The sequence below is a fragment of the Brachyhypopomus gauderio genome, unplaced genomic scaffold (assembly GCF_052324685.1).
Source record: "Brachyhypopomus gauderio isolate BG-103 unplaced genomic scaffold, BGAUD_0.2 sc93, whole genome shotgun sequence".
Taxonomy (NCBI): Eukaryota; Metazoa; Chordata; class Actinopteri; order Gymnotiformes; family Hypopomidae; genus Brachyhypopomus; species Brachyhypopomus gauderio.
The window spans coordinates 242087-263007 of record NW_027506914.1 but is presented as its reverse complement, the minus strand read 5'-3'; the positions used below and the strand labels follow the sequence as shown (position 1 = coordinate 263007).

Below are 20921 nucleotides of genomic sequence, written 5' to 3'. Positions count from 1 at the left end.
TATTACATCTTTTTTTTTATTATACACTAAATGAGTACAACTTTAATGCCACCTTAATTTATTTTATCAGCTCTACAAATATAGGGCAGTTCTATATTTACATCTTGTAGTTCTTCTGTCTCTCTGTATAAGATTCTGCTCAGTCTGGTTTCGGCATTGTTTTACACATATGGGAAAGCATGGTAGCATAAAGAAAAGGACTCAATGTCAACACATTTAAGATTTATTAAGAATCAATCATTAAAATATCATTAGTTCATAAATTTACTGCATTTTAAATAGATAACTGCCAAACGTGATGAGAAGTCATTACACTGACATGTAAAAATAAAAAAATTAAAAATCTCCCTTCTCTCTAATGGTTTTAGCCACTTCACAGTCTCTGTATATGCGCTGAATGAGAATATCATCCTCTGCAAATACAACAAAATCACACCACTCCATACCTGTAAGTAGGAGCTGGCCTTGTACCTGCCAGTAGTAACTGTGAGTCTGCTTCAATTTCAGTGTGCCACTCTGCATTTTCAGGTAGCTACAGTCCACATAGCTTTTTGCATTGGGGCATTTAATTTCCACCAGTCCAAAGGGTGGGCTCTCAGTCGGGTCAAACACCAGACCATCAGGAGAAGCCCCTAACCAGAGGGCATCAGGGTGGATGACAAACCCACAAGGCCAGTAATTGGTGTTTTTTATTCTGCAGTACTCCTGTATGGCAACCGGTTCCAGTGCCAATCCCCTCTTCATTGCAGCAGTTTGATTCACTCCCTTTCGAATCCTTTGTGACAGGATTTCTGCAGAACTCTGACCTCTAACATGGCATATTTCCCTGAATCGGGAGGAAGTTATTCTTGGCCCCCTGACTCTGTGCCACTCCACAGAGTTGCTCTGCTCTCTGATGGCAACCTCTATCTTCCTTGCCATGTCAAATGTAGTGACAAGTGACTGCAGATGGAGGTGTTGTTGGTGACTGCACACGAACTGGCAGTTAGTAGGCTCAAGCCTATAGCCGTCTACAGGTAGAGGTGGTGGCAGAGGGGCATCTGGATGGTGTACTACAACCCGACTCACTGGTACTGGATGCTGGTAGGATATGGGACTACCCGCCTGGACTTTCCCAAAAGCTGAATCAACCAGCGGGACGTCAGCACTTATGGCCATGGTGGTGATGAGTGGAGCAATGTCTGCAGTGAAGTCCTTGTACTGCTCATCAACTTTGAGGACATCTGGATCTGGCAGCTCCCCTCGCACTGCCTTGTAACGTTTACTCCTTTGAAAAATCGAATTCCACCGTAAGGACTTTGTACACTCATACAACAAAGGTTATACAGTAAGCAAAGCATACATAGGAAAATTAATTTTACCTTACACCATCAGCAACTGTAAACTGCTTCGGCTTGGAGTAGAGGTCTGCGCGGGACTGCTTTTTTAATCCCGCTCCCGCCCGCTCCCGCTTGTTTTAGACCCGCTCCCGCCCGCTCCCGCCAAAAAATCACTTGTTTTAATCCCGCTCCCGCCCGCACCTGCTTGTTTTAATCCCGCTCCCGCCCGCACCGGCCAAAAAATCGCTTGTTTTAATCCCGCACCCGCCCACCACATACACATTTCTGTCGCCCCCGCCCGCAATCCTAATATGAATTGAATTAATTAGATTTAGTACTTGAAATTTTCTTATGTATTTATTAAAACAGCAATATAGCGATGGATCGCGCTGTCCCATTTCTTATCACAGTCCAAACACATCCCGTTAGGTGACGTACACCAACACTTTCTGACATGTATCACAACAAGCCGATTTCCATCTCCATTAATTACAATGGAATATGACATGACTTCCATACATCAGACTTTCCTGTAGTTGGCTTAATTGTGGTGTATTCGCCTGTTTTAATAGAATTTTCCACAGCTGAAACTGGTTGACCGTCTACAGCAGGGGTCGGCAACCTATGGCACGCGTGCCACCATTGGCACACCGAGGCATAGTCACTGGCACGCTGGACCAGCATCAGCAAAAATATATATAATTTAATATAAATTATTATATTAATGGATTATACTTTCGCGAGTGACCGTAGCGCGCGACTCCGCACGCACACCTCGCACGAACGGCGGAGGCGTTTAAACTTGGCGATCGATCGCGATATAATACTTTTTGTGTCGATTTACACCTCCCCCCCTCCTCGGTCAACAATTTAAATTCGCCGCCATAGTGGCACTCATTGACTGGACATGTTAAAGTTGGCACTCCATGTCTCAAAGGTTGCCGACCCCTGGTCTACAGTCTCTGCCATTTCTGTATCAAAATGACAAAATGACGCACACTTCATGTTCACGTGATCAGTTGCTTAGCCAATATTTTGAATTAGTTTATTGCTTACTTACTGAATGATTAGTTGTTTTCGTCCTGTTCCTTATGCATGGAAATCATTGCGTTGTTATTATTATAATTTTCTAGACTATTAATTTGCGGGATTTTTCTACATGTATATGTGGTCCCGCTCCCGCATCGCCTGGACTAATTCAACTCCCGCTCCCGCCAATAACAATTAAATTCTGTCCCGCGCCGCAAGATATTCTGTCGGGTCCCGCGGGACCCGCGGGATTACCGCGGGAGTGCAGACCTCTAGCTTGGAGGACAAAAATACCATGTCACTTACTCTGCCTGGTTTCACACCCTATTAATTACATAAAAGAATGATCACACTACTTTAAATGTTTGTTGATGTGACATAGTACATCAGCTCATAATGTAGCTTGTTGAAGAAATAATTTAACTTTGGTATGGTTGGGAACACATACTCACCATGGTTCTTGGCTTGTGCCAGCGTTGTTCTGTTTCTGTGCAGCTTAGGACTGGGGGTACAGCAGCCAGGTTCAGTGTGGAGTAGTGTGCAGTCTGAAACAGTAGTGCAACATTGTGGTTGCAGAGTGCTGTCCCAGCCACACAGGAGCACTCGGCCACTGCAATGTCCACCGGTACACGGTCTTCAAAGACAATCTAAACATAAAAAAAAAAACCAGTCAAAATCTCAGGCTAAATGAGTGGTGTCCAATTTTATATGCAAAGGAATGGTGTGGCTGCAGGTTTTTATTCCAGCCAAATATATAACAATAGATGCTTAAACAACTGATTACACTTGTTTAATTATATGTTTTTTGCTGCTCATTATGTAGCAAATACCTGCTTCCAACCCAGACCTTTACACACAAGTCGGGACACCCCTGGGCTTAATCACGGCAGGTTATCAATTGTATCACCAAGAGTATAAGCAATATAAGTTTACTCCCTCTTGCTGCAATATAAGAAATAACGATAAACTTATCTACCTTTTATCATATCCCTTGTCTCAATTTTCTTCAAATATTTTAAAGTTAGTGAATCACTGAACTGTGTTAGTAAAACAGTGTTAGTAAAACAAAGGAACAGGCGCAGGGTACAAAATACTTACCACTGCCAAGTCATTAAGATATTTGGACCCTGCATGTATTATACTAAATATACAGTAAATAACAACTGAGGCTGTGAACCAACAAACACTGTTTTTCCTCCCTACTCTGAGGTCGTGAGGTTTTTCACTCTTCCTCATCGACCTGTAACAGGTAGCCCTGATGCTCACTCTCCCTGACGAATCTCCAGAGGTGGGACCAAGTCAGTGTTTTGCAAGTCTCAAGTAAGTCCAAGTCTTTATACCTCAAGTCCCGAGTCAAGTCTCAAGCAAAGACACTCAAGTCAAGTCAAGTCTCGAGTCAAGACAGGCAACAGTCAAGTCAAGTCCCAAGTCTGAAACTTGGAATTTCAAGTCCTTTCGAGTCTTTTTTTTTTTTTAACCAATGTTGCAGGTATATTTTAAATGTAAATAATAGACATGCGTTTTAAATCTGTATTCTCCTCAAATCTTGATAAAACGTGCAACTGAAAACACGAAGTATAAAAAAATTAAAATTACACCTCTTTATTGCACAGTTCAATTTGTTAAACTTAGCTGCAAAAATATTCAATTTTCCAGAAATAAATATTATGTGAAAAAGTCATAAGTAGAACTCCACGTTCAAATAAAAAGTGCTGATATTTTCACAGTACAATACAACGAACCATAACAGCATTTTCCCTCTCTTCTCTTATCTGGTTTCTTGGAGAACATGTGTGAGTGACACAAGACAAACAAATATAAGAACTGAACAATTAACAGGAATCTGCAACTTTAGACATTTCAGTAAACTATTCTGCATTGCATTTCTGGCCAAAAGTCTGTATGTCATTTGTGCACGATGAATGATGTCCCCATAGCTGAAAACTCGCTCCACTTTTGTCAATATATTTTTTTCTCGACGTAGATGTCTTCAAATACACAATCCATGCTGAGATAGAACTGGATATTATGATGGTGACAGAGAGAGGCTCTCTTCCCCGAGTTCAGATACAGAACCCAGGGTTGCCAACTCTCACGCATTGAGCGTGAGACACACGCATTTGACCGTCTTCACACGCTCTCACGCCACACATCCGATTTCTCACGCCGGAAAAAAATCTAGTTTATTTACCTCTGATCCACATCTATGATTCAATGAGTTACTAGTTCGCTCTGGCACCAACCACTGGCGATCGATCGATCGCGATATAATACTTAATTTGTGTCCATTTTACACCCCGCCCGGTAAAAATGTATGTTCGCCAACCCCCCATTTGATTGGTTGTGCTGCAGCTCATGCACACACACACACGTACAGAGTGTGGAAAAGCAGAGGACTGGTCGAGGGGGGAGGTCTGCATCAGAAGGACGGAAATGAAATTAATGGGGCGCACTTTATAAATATTAATATGCGTTTTAAAATTTAGATTTGGGGTAAAAAAATGAAGTCTTTGCAAGTAAACAGGTTCAAGTCCAATTCAAGTCCCAAGTTATTGGTGTAAAAGTCCAAGTCAAGTCTAAGTCTCTGAATATTTTTTCAAGTCAAGTCAAAAGTCTTAATATTAATGACTCGAGTCTGACTCGAGTCCAAGTCATGTGACTCGAGTCCCCACCTCTGCGAATCTCTGTTTGAAACTGTGGGCATTTAAACAGGACATCATTTACAATATACATAAAAGTTACACTGAATGTCATTAAAACATCTGACACTGGATACAACCGTCGTTAGAGTCCTAGTTAGACAATAAGCTCAGCTAAATCACAGGGTGGGTGTGTAACTAACTAGGCTGCCTAGCTAGCTGTGTAATGGTGTGACATACCTTCATAGTTGTCGATGTAACTGGATATGTATAATCTTATATCCTTTTTCCCTTTTGCTCCTCGGGGTTGAGCTGGCCGCTTGGACTATCCGATGCACATCGGTGATGGTAATCTTTGGTAGATCTTGGAGGCACCTAGTGTAAAACACAGCCATCTTCGCTTCTGCGCGTCTGTCCTGTGTGCCGGAGCGGAACTATTCAAGCGCACCCTCGAAAAACCGGAAGTAGTAACACGACATCCCGTGCAACTAGCGAATTAGCCTTTTAAGTAACACTGGGGGGGCGGGGCCTGCGCGCGCCAGGGGTGCGTTATCAATAAAGTTTCCCTCCTGTTATCTGTTAAGCAGTTTCTGCCTCAGTTACCGAACCTGCTTCAATACATTGTTACTGTTAAAAATGCACTTCCAATAAAGTGAGTATTGGAAAAATTAATTTTGCTGCTGAATGTAACTACTAAAGTAACTTGTAATCTAACGTAGTTACTTTTAAAATCAAGTAATCAGTAACGTAACTAAGTTACTTTTAAAAGGAGTAATCAGTAGTCAGTAATCGGATTACTTTTTCAAGGTAACTAAGCCATCACTGGATGCAGAGAGATTTAGACAAGCTTGAAGGATATGTTTCTAATCCCAAAGGGTAAGTTTATTCACAGCACCCATGGACAAAAAGAAATGAAAAACTTGTACACAAAAAGAAAACAAACGAATGTTAAAATCTTGAGGTTATCATCAGATTTTTAAACTGCACCATAGCACGTTAAAGCAACCTCTTTCTCACTGACTTACTGCAGCCAGTACGGACACACTCAGGAAACCAAACCAACCTCTACAAAACCAATCCTCTCTTCTCACTGCACTCTGTCCCTATATACCCATAACCCCACCATCTGCTTAATTGGACCAAACCAATTACCGACTGGGGTGCGTTCATAGGGGTATGCAATAAAATGGCTTTAACATAAAAACACACATATGACAAATAATAACACATACACAACACAGGCGCCCGCACTCCCTTGCATTTCCAACACAGGTAAGTATACATTTCCCAGCACACAACATGATTCATAAAACATGTGATAACATTAATTAAACACATCATAGAGTATTTGCAGTAATGGGGATGAGACAGGTTCTTCTGACCTCATCACAATATGTATCATTACCAAACCATACAATGACAAATTAGTGTTTAAAATACAGTTCTACATACGTTCATAACAGAGACCGTATATATAAGTGGACTGGACGACACGAGTGAAAAGTGAAGCCTCCGTGTGTCAGCTGCCCTCTAGTGGCTGGCTGCAGTACAACTTTTAACCCCGCCCATTCCCATGTAAGTGAACGGGCCGGATGAGAAACTTTGAATTTTTATTACACGTAAAATAAGTCTTTTGAGCAATTATATTTTGTCAATTCTATAAGACCCCATTGCGTTAGTATCTCTCCCAGTGTTTTTCTCTATGATAAACAGATTTTATAGAAGTTATTAAGTGTTATTTAAAGGGGTGTGGCGATAAGGTGATTGACCTAGATGTTGGTTGACATCTAATACCAGACGCTCAAACGTGAAGGCGCTCAACAGCAAAACTCTCAACAGCAAAACTCTCGACAGCAGTATTAAAACCTTTTACCTTTGTTTATTTTGTAAAACGTCAAGTGTCTATAGGTTACTGGTGGGCGTATCCTAACGAATGTCGGGGCGGAGATACGGTCTCTGGCGGAGATACTGTCCTGCCTACACTGTAAAAAATGAAGTGTTAAAATTACTTAAAAAAATTAAGGCAAATGTTTGCATGGATCTTTTTGAGTTGAATTAACTTGCTGTAGTATGTAACCCATCTAAGTCACTTAAATACACTTAAATAAATTATCACAGTATAACTAAAATCAATATGTTGAGTTAACTTAAATATTTTGAGTTGACGGAGGGCTGGAAATTAAGTTGAACATACTTAGTTTTTTTAATAAACACAACTAAATAAATTCAAAGTTTAGTCACTCAAATTTAAGTTGTCAGAACTAATTTCTTTTAATTCTACCAACATAAAATATAAGCCTCCTTAACTACCACTCAAATAAATAAATTTCCAGACATCAAATACAATTTTTGCATTTAATACAAACAATAATAATAATTATTATAATTTTAATAATAATAATTTTTTGTAAATTTACTGCAGTTAAATAAAACATACATAGGTCTGTAACTTCAAACAATAAATGTTTTTTGTGCTATTAAAGTCCAGAAAGGTCCCTTCACGTAATACCCACACACACACACACACACACACACACACACACATATATATATATATATATATAATGTAGTTATGTCCTGTTTGTGATGTCATATAAGGCCTGACTCACACTGTAGTTTTTTCCCGTTTGTGATGTCACATAAGGCCTGACTCACACTGTAGTTTTGTCCCGTTTGTCATGTCACATAAGGCCTAACTCACACTGTAGTTTTGTCCCGTTTGTCATGTCACATAATGCCTGACTCACACTGTAGTTCTGTCCCGTTTGTGATGTCACGTAAGGCCTGACTCACACTGTAGTTCTGTCCTGTTTGTGATGTCACATAAGGCCTGACTCACACTGTAGTTCTGTCCCGTTTGTGATGTCACATAAGGCCTGACGCACTGTAGTTCTGTCCCGTTTTTGATGTCACATAAGGCCTGACACACTGTAGTTCTGTCGTTTGTGATGTCACATAAGGCCTGACTCACACTGTATTTCTGTCCTGTATGTATCGAAGGCCGTTTTAACATAAAATGGGCTTCACCCCACTTACATTCGAGATATCTGTAACTACATTACAGATATCTGTATATTTAATCTAAGATATCTCCAATTATATTTTAACTAGGCAAAATGTCAATTTGAGATATCTCCAATTACATTCTGACTAAATTACGTCATATTCACCGTTGATTTGTATGGAGGCTCAAGTTCAAGATATCTGCAATTAATTACTGACTAGTCAATTAAATTATGACTAGTCAAAAAGTCAATTACAGATATCTCGTTTTTTGTTCTGACTCATTATTCTAATTAAAGATATCTTAAACATACTCATTATTTAAGATATCTTAAACATATTTTTAGATATCTTAAACTAAGATTTGACTAGTGCAAATTAAATATCAGATATCTTGAAAGTAAGTAATGACTAGGCATAACAAAGTTAGAGATATCCAGAACTGTATTTTTGACTAGTCCAGGGGTGGCCAACCCGCGGCTCGCGAGCCGCATGCGGCTCTTTGCCTGGTTTCATGCGGCTCCCCAGCCGGTCCGCAGGCTCAACTGCACAAACGGGGCGACACACTGCTACATTTTCGTGGTTAGTTTACAAGCCTAGCGAGCCGCTAATACTTTTAAAACTGGCGTAGTGGAAAACACGCATTTGACTGTCTTCACAGCTAATAATTCACACTCGCCACACCCCCCCCGGCTCAACAGATTACACTCGCCCATGTACGATGTGGCTCTTTGCCGTAACACAGTAAGAAAAGTGGCTCTTGGTCTATGACGGGTTGGCCACCCCTGGTCTAGTCAAAAGTCATTTAAAAATGTATACAAATAAATTGCAGATATCTTGAATATTTTTTATCTAGATGTTTTTTTTTTATTCCTGTTATCTTGAATAATTATTCTGACTAGTCGGAATGTGTTTGTAGATATCTTCAATAATCATTTTGTCTAGTCAATACGTCCCAGATTTACGTAGCATTTTGGCGCCAAACTTGGCACTCTTTGTATTTGCTAATCTAGGGTGACCAGATTTGGGTTTCTGAAAAGGAGGACACCTTTTTTGCCGGGGTCATCGGTGTATCTGTGTTTGATATGACACAAATGACATGGTGTCTGTGTAAAAATTGCATTTATTGAACACCACAAAACAACATAGTACCTGCCGTACACATCAAGCACTCTGCCTCATTTGGTTCACGACCCTGGCGGAAGCACAGGAATTTTTTTCTTTAACTCCTCCGTAAACGTTCACTTTAGTTTCGGCATTGCCGTAGAACCGGCGGACACACGTGCTTTCGCTTGTAAACACTCGGGGGTAGACTGACAGGCCCACACTTTCTTCTTCACACACACACACACAATATAAAGTAGATAGATTTGAGGAGAAATACGTGACTAATTTGCGATACAGAAAAACCTGGAATTAAGTGGAATGGAACGGAGTGGCAATTCTAATCACAATGCACTGTACATGTATTATGATTGAGTCAGTCGAACAAAACCCTGGACGATTTTGAAATTCCCCCCGGACATTTATTTAGGTCTCAAAAGTAGGACATGTCCGGGAAAAAGAGGACATCTGGTCACTCTAGCTAATCAGTGGTCTGTATGCGATGTCAGGACAGTCGAACTCGCATTCTCGCATTTTTAACACTATTTTTAGTGCCGCATAATCCATACCGTTGAGCTCTTTCAAGATTGTGGCATTTTCTGTCAATTTTTTCAAGAACAGCTAACGCCATTTTACCCACCCAAAATTCCGCAGGCAGCAGTTTCGACGACTCGGCGACATCGCAAAAGGGGCGTAATGCACGCACTTCTTTAATTCAGATATCTAAAAATGTAATTTTGACTAGTCATAATTACGTTCGAGATATCTTGAATAAGAATTACGGATGTGTGACTCATAAAATGACGAATCCAGTGACGTCATTTTAGATATCTTAAAAGCACTTGAGACGAAAAAGTCAAAAAGGCGGCTCTCACAGATGTGTTGGCCTGGTCAAGATGATAGTGAGCCTGATCACAGCATGATACACTCCAACCTGAGGTCTGAGATGTGTCAGAACAAGTCTTTCAAGGACCTTCATGACATGAGATGTGAGAGCCACTGGTCTGTAGTCATTGAGAGTGGAAGTCTGAGACTTTTTTTGCAACAGGAACCAGACATGATGATTTCCCCAACACCTGCTGGAGGATCTCACACAGCTGAGAGGCACAGACCTTCAGGACTCTTGGAACAATTCCATGAGGGCCTGCAGCTTTTCCTGGCTTCAGCTTCTTCAACTGCCTCTTCACCTGGTAGGCGGTCACCTCCAAAGGTGGAGGTGGATATGTATCTGCAGACAATGGCTGTGAAGTGGTGGGGTGTGAAAAGGAATGAGAAAGATGTTAAGGTGACAAGGGTGTGAACAGGGTGCTGCTGATGATGGGTGTGCTAAATCTATTGAAGAAAGCATTTAGCTCATTGGCCGTGTCCAGACTACCCCCAGCAGCTTGTTGTTGTGAACTGAAGCCCATGATCATCTTCATTCCTGACCAGACTTCCTTGGCATTGTTCTGCTGTAGTTGGCCTTCCAGCCTCCTCTGCCTCTGGAGTCCACCTCCTGATGGTCTTCACTGTCACAGGCTGTCTTAAGACCACTGGTCGGTATGTGGGGGTCAGCAGGACCAAGTTGTGATCGGACCTACCAAGTGGGGGAAGTGCAGATGAGTTGTATGCATTTTTTACATTTGCATACAGAAGATCCAGGACTTTATCCAGGATCCAGGACTTTATTCTCCCTTGTTGCACACTTAACAAACTGGTAAAACTTTGGTAAGGTGGTGGAGAGTGTGACGTGATTGAAGTCATGATTGAAGAGCATTTGGATACAGAGTCTGAAGTCTCGTAATACATGAGAGTATAATGTCACACGCTACCTCCGTGTCCGCAGTTGGTGGAATGTAAACAGTAACAAAGATGATGGCGGTGAATTCCCTCGGCAGGTAGTACGGACGTGAACTGATCGCTAAAAGTTCAGCATTTGAGCAACAATGACTCTCCTTAACAGTAAGATGTTGCGGATGGCACCATTTTTCATGTCGGCCCTCACGATCTGAAAGCCGGGCATGGACACATTAGAGTACGGACAGTCAGTACACAGCCAGGTCTCAGAAAAGCACAGCATACTGCACTCCCGGTAAATTTATCACATTCTGGAGATTCCAGAACTACCTGCAATCCACGAAGTAGAAATGGTATATTTATTTAAGTTTTTATACACTATAATAAGGCTTTATAAACCCTCCCCACACCTTTACATAAACCTTTCCCATTCACTTAATAACCATTCCCACACTGTTCTGTGCATGTGTGCTTGTCCAGCGAGCAGTCGTGTTGTATACAATCTCATGTAGGCGAGTAGAGTCTCAGGCAAGCGATGCTGGTTCTCGTTTCTGAGAGTAAATATGCACTATTTACTGTAATTCGTACTATTTTATTATTTATAACATTCCTTGTTAATTGTAAGAATTAATACTTATAATATATTTTTATACATTTTGGGATTTTGTCATGTAAAAAATGATAAAATATATTTTTTGTCTGCCGATCGAATTCCGCAGACAACCGGCGAAAAAGTGAAGACCTGCAAATTATTTTTACCCATAAATTGTCACATTGAGGACTCCGGCCCCTCCTTTTTGGGCGTGTGTTTACGTTGTCCACGTGCATCGTCTGTGTCTGTGGACCTACGTGGTTATGGTTATGTCATGTGATAATCCGTCTCACCTGTGACTCGTCTCGTAATCACATGGGGCTAATGTGGTTTGTCTATTTAATGTGCGCACGCGCAATGTCCTGTGCTCGTCGTTGTCTACAGTTGCACGTCTCCGTGTGTGTTTCATGTTTTATGTGCGCTTTAAGCGTTTATTTGTATTAAAATAAAAGTGACGTGGATCGCCGCCAAGGATTCGTGTCTCATCGCTGCCCAGCCGCGCGTCACATTAATATCTTATAAAAACCCGTGAAAGAGTGAATTCGCAAAAGCTGAAGGGTGAAGTGGCGCAGGATCACTGTAACTTAATACAAAAAAATAAGTATGAACTAACCTACAACTGAGTGCAAAATAAATATTAAATTAAGAGCAACATTAAGATAAAAACTGTACATTCAGAAGAAAATATCAACTTAAATGTGCAATCAAAAAGAAAATGTGAGTGAATGGCAGTGCAAACGTAAATCACATCCTTAGCAACAGTTCTCTGGGTGACAGTATGTTCAGTGAACGAATCAGAGAATGAATGAGAGCCCACAGTACAGTGAACGAATCAGAGAGTGAACGAGACCTCTCAGTTCAGTGAACGAATCAGAGAATGAATGAGAGTCCTCAGTTCAGTGAACGAATCAGAGAGTGAATGAGAGCTCTCAGTTCAGTGAACGAATCAGAGAGTTAACGAGACCTCTCAGTTCAGTGAACGAATCAGAGTGAACGAGATCCATCAGTACAGTGAACGAATCACTGAGCATGTGCAGTTCCCTCACAATGAATGTCTCCGCCTCCAGATTCGCGGGTGATTCGGTAATTCACAGGCCACACAGCAGTTCCCCTGCTGGCCTGCACGGTCGCTGCTGAGCTCAACTACTGAACTGAAAAAGGAACGAATCAGCTGAGGAAGTAATTCGATTCAGTTCGTTCACTCAAATGATTCGTTCATTTGAACGAATCATTCGCGAACGACACAACACTAGAACAGACACAGTTTCAATTCGGTGTGACATAGTTAAGCGACATCTGCCTGCAGCTCGCAGACAGTCAGCTTAGCCTGTGTGTCTGTTGCCTGGCCTCAGCTCTGGTTTGTCAATCCCCATTAACTACTCCTACACTACCACTATTAAGCCTAGCAGATATGCTACTGGAAATGAAAGCAGCACCTTCCCAAGGATGCTGTCTCGCTTCAAAAGGCCAGGCCTGCCCTCAAAACATGTCCAATTATGTATATAACCCACTTTGATTCCTGAGCACCATTTAGACATCAAGCAGTGTAGCGCCCATAACCTGCTGTAGGTCTCGGCACCACGCCGAACTGGAATGGGACCAGAGCATATTACGGCATGTGACATCGTCCACGCTAACTCACACACCTCTTTAACGTTATCCTTAGTGATCTCAGACTGTCTCAATCCCACATCATTGGTGCCGATGAGTATAACTATCTTGGAATATTTACGTCTAGCCAGCACCTTCAAATTAGCCCTGATGTAAGGTGCTCTAGCCCCCGGGATACATTTGACTATGGCCGCTGGTGTCTCTAAAGGATTTGCTACATTCACGTGTCAGAGTTGTGAGTCTCCAATAACCAGCTCAGTCAGTGTATTACTGAGTGGGGCAAACCTGTTTGACACAGGAACCTGAGTCTAACGGTGCTCAGCCCTCCAGCTATGCTGCCGAGACGTCACCCATTCTCCCTGCTGCGAGGGCTCTAATATCGGAGCTGAGGGCTCGCTGGCTACGGCTGTGCAAACCGGGCCTGCTACACTAGGTGCTACTGACTCTCTAGGACTTTCTAAAGCCCAGATGCGTGTAGTTCATGAAGGTGAATAGTGTGTATAGTGTGATGTGTATGAAGGTGCACAGTGTGCTGTATGTATGTGTGCTGTGGGTATGAGAGAGATATATGTATGTATGTGTCTCTGTGGTGTGTGTGTGTGTGGAATGGGTAAGAGACAGATGTATGTGTGTGGGTGTGTGGGGGGAGCTACCTGTTGTGACAGGATTAGAGTGCAATGTGTGTAGAGTCTTGTCTGGTTATGGTTCATGGGACTGTATGTGGTGTGTATGTTTATGGCATATATGATGCATATGTTGTGTGTATGAAGGTGTATTGTGTATGACCACCTCCTTTGCTATGTATCTGTCTGTGTACGTGGCGTGGGTATGAGAGAGATGTAGGTATGTGTGTGTCTGTGTGGAGTGTGTATGAGAGAGATGTATGTATGTATTGTCTGATTTATGACAAGTTAAAACACTGAGGCAAATTGAGAAAAAGCCTAACTTTGATTTTGATAAGTTTACATGAGAGCCCATGGGGCAATTTGTGGTGCATAGGGCCAAACAAATGGTCATAACTTAAAAAGTAATTATTCAAATGATTTAGATATTTAGGACCGCCGGAAAGGACAAGTTTATCTCCTATGTAAAATTTAAATGGAGCTTCTAGGTAAATGTTTAAGGATTTTACAGCAGTTTATCCAGGAGATTTTTGATCATTTTTCACGACAGCACACTAACTGGCAAATATAATTTTTAATTCTGAAAATTTTGCCATTAATTTCTATGGGGCTTTTAGAATGTTTAAATTCATAAACAATTACAAATCCTGTCAACTCAAAAAAAAAAAAAAAAAAAAAAATAGCACAAGCCCTATAATAAGAAGAAGTATGAGGCATAACAAAATAAGACTTTTCAAGCTCTATAATAAGAAGAAGCAGTGGGATAACAATAGTGGGCTTTTCAAGCCCTCTAACAATAATAATATTTATTATTATTAAAAAAAAATTCCTGAGCTGTGTTCAGGTTGCCCTGAGGAACAGGTTTCAGACTTCTCATTTTAAAGAAAGAGTGCATATTTCTCCATTTTACAGCAGGACTCCTCTAACGTAGATGTTTGAAACTCTAGTTCCCAGTGCTGAGGATCTACACTATATTGTCAAAAGTATTCACTCACCTTCCTTGACTCACATATGAGCTTAAGTGACATCTCATTCCTAATCCATAGGGTTCAATTTGACGTTGGTCCACTCTTTGCATCTAGAACAGCTTCAACTCTTCTGGGAAGGCTGTGCACAAGGTTTAGGAGTGTGTTCATGGAGATTTTGATCATTCTTCCAGAAGCGCACTTGTGAGGTCACATACTGATGTTGGAGGAGAAGGCCTGGTCCATCAAATTTTCAGAAACGTGATAGAGAAACGTGATTTGTCACTCCAGAGAACACGCCTCGACTGCTCTAGAGTACAGAGGTGGAGTGCTTTACACCACTGCATCTGATGCTTTGCATTGCACTTGGTGATATATAGCTTGGATGCAGCTGCTCGGCCATGGAACCCCATTCCATGAAGCTCTCTGCACACTGTTCTTGAGTTAATCTGAAGGCCACATGAATTTTGGATGTCCTCTTTACACAATGTGCTTCAGCATCCGCTGAACCTGCGCCATCAGTTTACCTGGCCTACTACTTAGTGGCTGAGTTGCTGTCGTTCCCAAACACTTCAATTTTCTTATAATACAGCTGACAGTTGACTGTGGAATATTTTGGAGCAAGGACATTTCAAGACTGGATTTGTTGCACAGGTGGCATCCTATCACCGTTTCATGCTGGATTCATTGAGCAACCCATTATTTCACAAATGCTTTGTAAAAACAGTCTGCATGCAAAGGTGCTTAATTTTATACCCCTGTGGCCAAGGAAGTGATTGAAATACCTCATCCTGATCATTTGGATGGGTGAGCGAATACTTTTGGCAATATAGTGTACTTCTATGCCAAGTCTTCTTATTCTTGTTATTAGCAGTAGTAGTAACAGTAAGATTTCTAGGCCCGCATTTGTTGCTCTTAAACTGTTGCTGTCTTTCTTTGCTTTCTCTTTTCCCTTTTATTTGCTGCTTGTTGTGCTTGCCTAAACTATCTCAAATTGTAAAATTGTACTTTTTGTGACTTAGCGTGGAGTCCTTGTTCCAGTTGGTCTAAATGTGGTGCTGGAGGCTTTGGAGGAACGTGGCATTTAGCTCCGCCTCCTCCAGTGCTCCAGTGTCTTCAAGCAGGTCCTGTAGAGAAGTATAACAGAGGCGCACTGGTTGTTGCAGCTTTAGTTTCACTTTTCTGTGAGTAGTTAAAGAAGCGTTTGGCGATGTCTGGAAGAGGGAAGGGTGGTAATCGTGTTGTCTTGTTTGGTCTTGAAGCCATTTTGTACTGCTAACTACGCTTTATATATAAGCTGTCGTACACCTTAAAGACTTTAAGCTTGGTGTGACAATACAGCCGCAATGGCGGCTTCACCTCACGCAGTGGGGAAACACTGGGCCAAAATTAAATACACTGGTCCAGGTGAAACGCCCAGCCGCACTGAAATCGGATCGAACTTGCTGTCTAGTCAGTAGCTCTCGGTGAAAGACATTTACTCCTTCATTGCTCTCCCTAATAACAAAATGTTTGAAGTTATGTTTTTCACTGAAAGAGGTTTGAGCATGTTTGCTCAAATTTTTAATAGTGGCCATTTTTGGAAGGACTGGGAGTTACAAACTTCAGCTCCACAAGACATCAAAACCATTTACATCAAATTCTGGACCGGGAGAGTCGCTGATGCCGATGTGGAGCAATATCTCAGAAGATATTGTGTTATCCTGCAACCAGTTTTCAAACTTGTAGATCAGTTTGGAATGTGGTACGGAGTTCGACACTATAAAGTGAAACCTGACATGTCATCCAATGGAGCTCTGTGCCATATCCCTAATTCCATCTCCCTTGGACCCTATAATGGGAAGGTATCTTACCAAGGTCAGTCTCAAGGATGTTACATCTGTCACTCTGCAGACCACCAGGTGAAGGACTGTGAACTCCAGCGTTGCTGGAAATGTGGCAACTTTGGCCACCGGGGAAAAGACTGTACAAACGAAGAACTGTGCAACCTGTGTGGCTTAAAGGGCCATAACTATTTCACCTGCCCCAGTTCCTTCAGTAACCGGGTGAAAGCGCAGAGGACGAAGGAGCAGCCCGATGTTAACACCTTCCCAGGGAACCAAGAAGAAGAAACGGATTTGCAGGAAGCCACACGTCTACTTACGGAGAGCGGAGGCAGCGACGGTGAGCGAAGGAGAGACCCGAGGGAATCTGTCCTGACTATTGAACAACCTGCAGTAAGTGACCCCGGAGTCCCTAGCACTGACTCAGCGCCGCTCTCAACTTCTGAAGAGATCATCACTTCAGAACTACAGACAACTCAGACTCAAGAACAGCAAGCTCTAATCCCAGCATAACGTTAGTTATGAAGAAAATGTCTAGACTCTTATTAAATTCAAATTGATATAAAACAAATTTTTACAAAATAATTATCATGTTAACATCATCTTATCTTACTGTTGCCTCGTGTAATTTAAGAGGTATACAATCTGACAAAAATAGAAGGATAAAGATAAATATTTTATTACAGCAAAATTTTGATATATTATGTGTTCAAGAAACCAGATTAAAAACACTTAATGATATCAATAATATATATGAATCATGGGAAATCGGGAAATGTTTTTTATCAATAGGTCAGAACACTGCTGATGGGATTGGTTAATTCTTTTATACTAAGAAGATCAATATTATTAAAATAAGAGAACCCGTCCCCGGACGAATCATGTATATTGACTTTTATTTAGCAAATAAAAAAATAAGAATTATTAATATATATGCACCACAAGATAGAACAGGGAAAATAAAAATATTTAATAAAGTTAGAACATTACTATTTTCATTTTTCATATAATTAAATGTGGTGATTTTAATGCAGTGACAGATATAAAAGATAAAAGCTCAATAAAAAAAATCAAGTATTGGAAGAGAAGAAAAGATGAGAGATAATGCCTGGTAATTGCTAATTACCTGTTAGAGCTGTAGTTCGATGGAGTTGTTTTGTTAAAACTGTACAATGTCCAATGTTAAACTGTAATGAAGAAGAAACTTTAGATCATTTTTTGATGGAATGTTATCGATCTTGTGAAGTGTGGGACATGAAGGACATTGGTCTAAAAATTGATATTAATTTAAAATCTGTGGCATATGGACTTTTTGATCAATCTGTACCCGTTACATTTCATGAATTTTATTGGTTCATTGTTTGTGTCACTAAATATCAATTGTGGAACACTGGAACTCGCATGACGATCGATCAGCAATTTGTACCAGGTAAGCAAGTTTTTAAAAATATTATATGTTACTTAAAAAGGACAATATCTTTAAATATTATATTTAAAAACCCTACATTGTGGAATTCCCTGTTGCTATAAAATAATAATAATTTGCTGTACAAGTGATGATATGTGGTGATATAATAATTTTGTAATGTTATGTATGGTTGAGTATATTGTGTATTGTTTTTGTATCTGATATTTTTCTTCAATAAAAAAAAAAAAAAGAAAGGGTGGTAAAGGTCTTGGGAAAGGAGGAAAATTAAATTAACTTGGGAAAATTAAATCAAAGAGTTAATATAATCAAAGTACGTGAATGTATTCCTGGGAGATTAATGTTCGCTGATGTAATTTTAAATAATCATAAAATAAGAATGATTAATGTTTATACAGCACAGGATAAAGTAAGAAAGGTAGCTTTATTTCATAAAATAAAAGTATTATTGACGGTAGGGTTTTATGTTATTGTTTGTGGAGATTCTAATACAGTAACGGATAGAAACGATGTTTTTCCTTTAACTAGGACTAGCAGGCAAAGTGTTAAAACAAATAATGATCCAGGGTAACATGCAAGACACCTATAGGGTGTTATTCACTAATGGCTCTGACTTTACTCGGAGTGATTCTAAATTTAAATCCAGAATAGATCGAATTTATATTAGTAATAATTTAGATGTTAAATTTTATTGTACTAAAATGCTTGTGGATTCTGATTACTTAGCAGTCATGTGTAAGGTTCACTTAAGTGGTTCTTTAACGAAGTCATATTGGAAATTAAACACTAGAATTTTACAATCTACATCTGTGGTTGAGGATCTTAAAGGTGACTTATTGAAAATCACATCAATGAGTGAATTTGTGGAACCACTCACCTTGTGGGAAGTCTTAAAGAAACGTAGCAGGGCGTTGTGTAAAATTAAAAGTTTAGAAATAAACAAAGACATTAATAATGAATATAAAAATAGTATAATTAAGTTTATAGCATTGAAAAATAATAAACAACTAAGTGATCTTGAGATAATGGAATTGAAGACACATAAGAAAGTTATTGATAAATATAATAATGACTCATTAGTGAATCTGAAAGTGCAGCTTGGAATGGACCTTGATGTTGATTTAAATCCGCAGCATGTGGCAGAGCTTGTTGATAAAAAACATAAAACTCTTAGTAGTAGTATTTTAAATAATGATGGTATAGTTGTTAATGACATGAATGAAATAAATGAAATCATTAAAGCAGTATGCGAGAATATGTATAAAAGTATTGATATAGATAACGAAAGCATGGCTAGTTTTCTAACTGATAAACATTCAGATTTGTCACGTATGGCCTCGCCCCCTCCCTTAGCTGTCACTCCGGGTTCCCTCATGTCTGTGCTCCTTGCCTGTTTATCCCGCCCTGCTCGTTGTCTCAGTGATTCCTCGTTTGTTACCACGCCCCTGTGTTATCATTCCCACCTGTTCCTTGTTTCAGTCCTGTGTATTTAAGTCCCTGAGTGTCCCTTGTCCCTCGTCGGTTGTTTTGGATGTTTGTTTGCTGTGTTTACCCATAGCATCTTCCTGTTTTGATTCATTGTCTGGTTATCGTGTTTCCCTTTCGTCATGCCTATATATGCCTGCTTTTCGGACTGCCCTCTTATTATGAACCCGGACTGGTTTAGCGACGACGATGATGGTATGCCCTTTAATAAATCTCGCTCTTCTAAGCAATTGTGTCCGTCCTCTCGCTCCGCTCCGCGTGCAGCGTTATAAGATTCTTATGATCATTTCGCAAGTGATATCATGGTATGTGAGGTAAGGGCCACAATTACAGGTTTAAGTAAAAAAAAGAGCTCCTGGTAAAGATGGTTTGCCATCTGAGTTTTATCAGGTGTGTGAGGGGGAATTGTGTGAAATTTTAACATGGGTGTCACGTATGGCTACGCCCCCTCTCCCCGCTGTCACTCCAACGTCTCTGTTCCTCCTGGTTTTGTTATTCCCTGCCTGTTTATCCCGCCCAGCTCGTTGTCTCTGATTCCTCGTTTGTTACCACGCCCCTGTCGTCATTGTTTGCACCTGATCCATGTTTGGTGTTCTGTGTATATATAATCCCTGAGTGTCCCTTGTCCCTGGTCGGTAGTTTTGGATGTTTGGATGTTCTGGTATTTTGATTGTTTGGATGTTCTCTGTTTTGTGTTGCCCTGCCTTGGTTCGTGTACTCTCTGTTCGTAATGCCCTTGTATCTGTCTAACCTTGATGGCTCTCCCGTTGCGACCCCTGCCTGTTACTATGACGACGATTATGGTATGTCCTGCAATAAATCTTGCTCTTCTCAGCGTTTGTGTCCATCCCCTCGCTCTGTGGCGCGAGCCACGTTACAACGGGTGTATAATGAAGGTATAAAAAAAGGGTGTATGCATGACACTTTTTATGATGGTGTTCTATCCTTATTATATAAAAAGGGTGACGTGCGGCTATTAAATAATTATAGACATCTCACTATGACGAATATGGATTATAAGATTTTTGCTAAAATTTTAATGAACAGATTAAGTAAGGTTTTGGATTCAGTGATTATCAAAGAACAGACATGTGCCATAAAAGGGCAACTGTTATGGGACAACCTCTGCACACTCAGAGAGGCACTGTATGAAAGTAATGAAAGTTTTTTTATTGTAGCTTTGGATGAAAAAAAAGCATTAGATTATGTCTCTAGAACTTATGAAGCAAGGGTGTCCCCTCAGTGCGGCTCTTTATATTCTAGCAATCAGCCCTTTAATAAAAAAAAATTGAAAATGACGATGAAATAAAAGGGGTTAAAGTCGGTGATAGGATTGTTAAAATTACTGCTTATGCCAATGATATTACTGTCTTTGTGAAAAGCAATGAAGAAATGCAGTGTGTACTTAATCATTTTAAAACTTACGAGGAAGCATCAGGTGTATGGAACTTTATTAGTGTGTAAGTATTGATCTGTGTTCGTTGTATCTGCTGTACCAGACATATTGTTTTGTTAAGTTTGAATTA

At 40.4% G+C, this 20921-nt stretch overlaps 2 protein-coding genes across 2 annotated transcripts; both read right to left on the bottom strand.

The window, feature by feature from the left end:
- Window positions 1–207: 207 nt before the first annotated feature.
- LOC143495167 (uncharacterized) lies at window positions 208–1394 on the bottom strand. Its single transcript, XM_076992460.1, has 2 exons — window positions 1362–1394; window positions 208–1267 (listed from the first exon to the last, which is right to left on the bottom strand). Exon 2 carries the CDS (start codon window positions 1156–1158, stop codon window positions 337–339), a length of 822 nt encoding a protein of 273 aa, XP_076848575.1. The 5' UTR covers window positions 1159–1267; window positions 1362–1394; the 3' UTR covers window positions 208–336.
- A 107-nt stretch (window positions 1395–1501) lies between these two features.
- Window positions 1502–5402, bottom strand: LOC143495168 (uncharacterized). Its single transcript, XM_076992461.1, has 3 exons — window positions 5228–5402; window positions 2801–2995; window positions 1502–2672 (listed from the first exon to the last, which is right to left on the bottom strand). Exons 1-3 carry the CDS (start codon window positions 5231–5233, stop codon window positions 2544–2546), a joined length of 330 nt encoding a protein of 109 aa, XP_076848576.1. The 5' UTR covers window positions 5234–5402; the 3' UTR covers window positions 1502–2543.
- Between the last annotated feature and the right edge of the window lie 15519 nt (window positions 5403–20921).

Coding starts and splice junctions, on each gene's coding strand:
- LOC143495167 (XM_076992460.1), bottom strand. CDS start 1,158: ATGGCCATAAGTGCTGACGTCCCGCTGGTTGATTCAGCTTTTGGGAAA.
- LOC143495168 (XM_076992461.1), bottom strand. Junction 2,673..2,800: donor GGCACAAGCCAAGAACCATG/GTGAGTATGTGT, acceptor TGTAATTAATAG/GGTGTGAAACCAGGCAGAGT.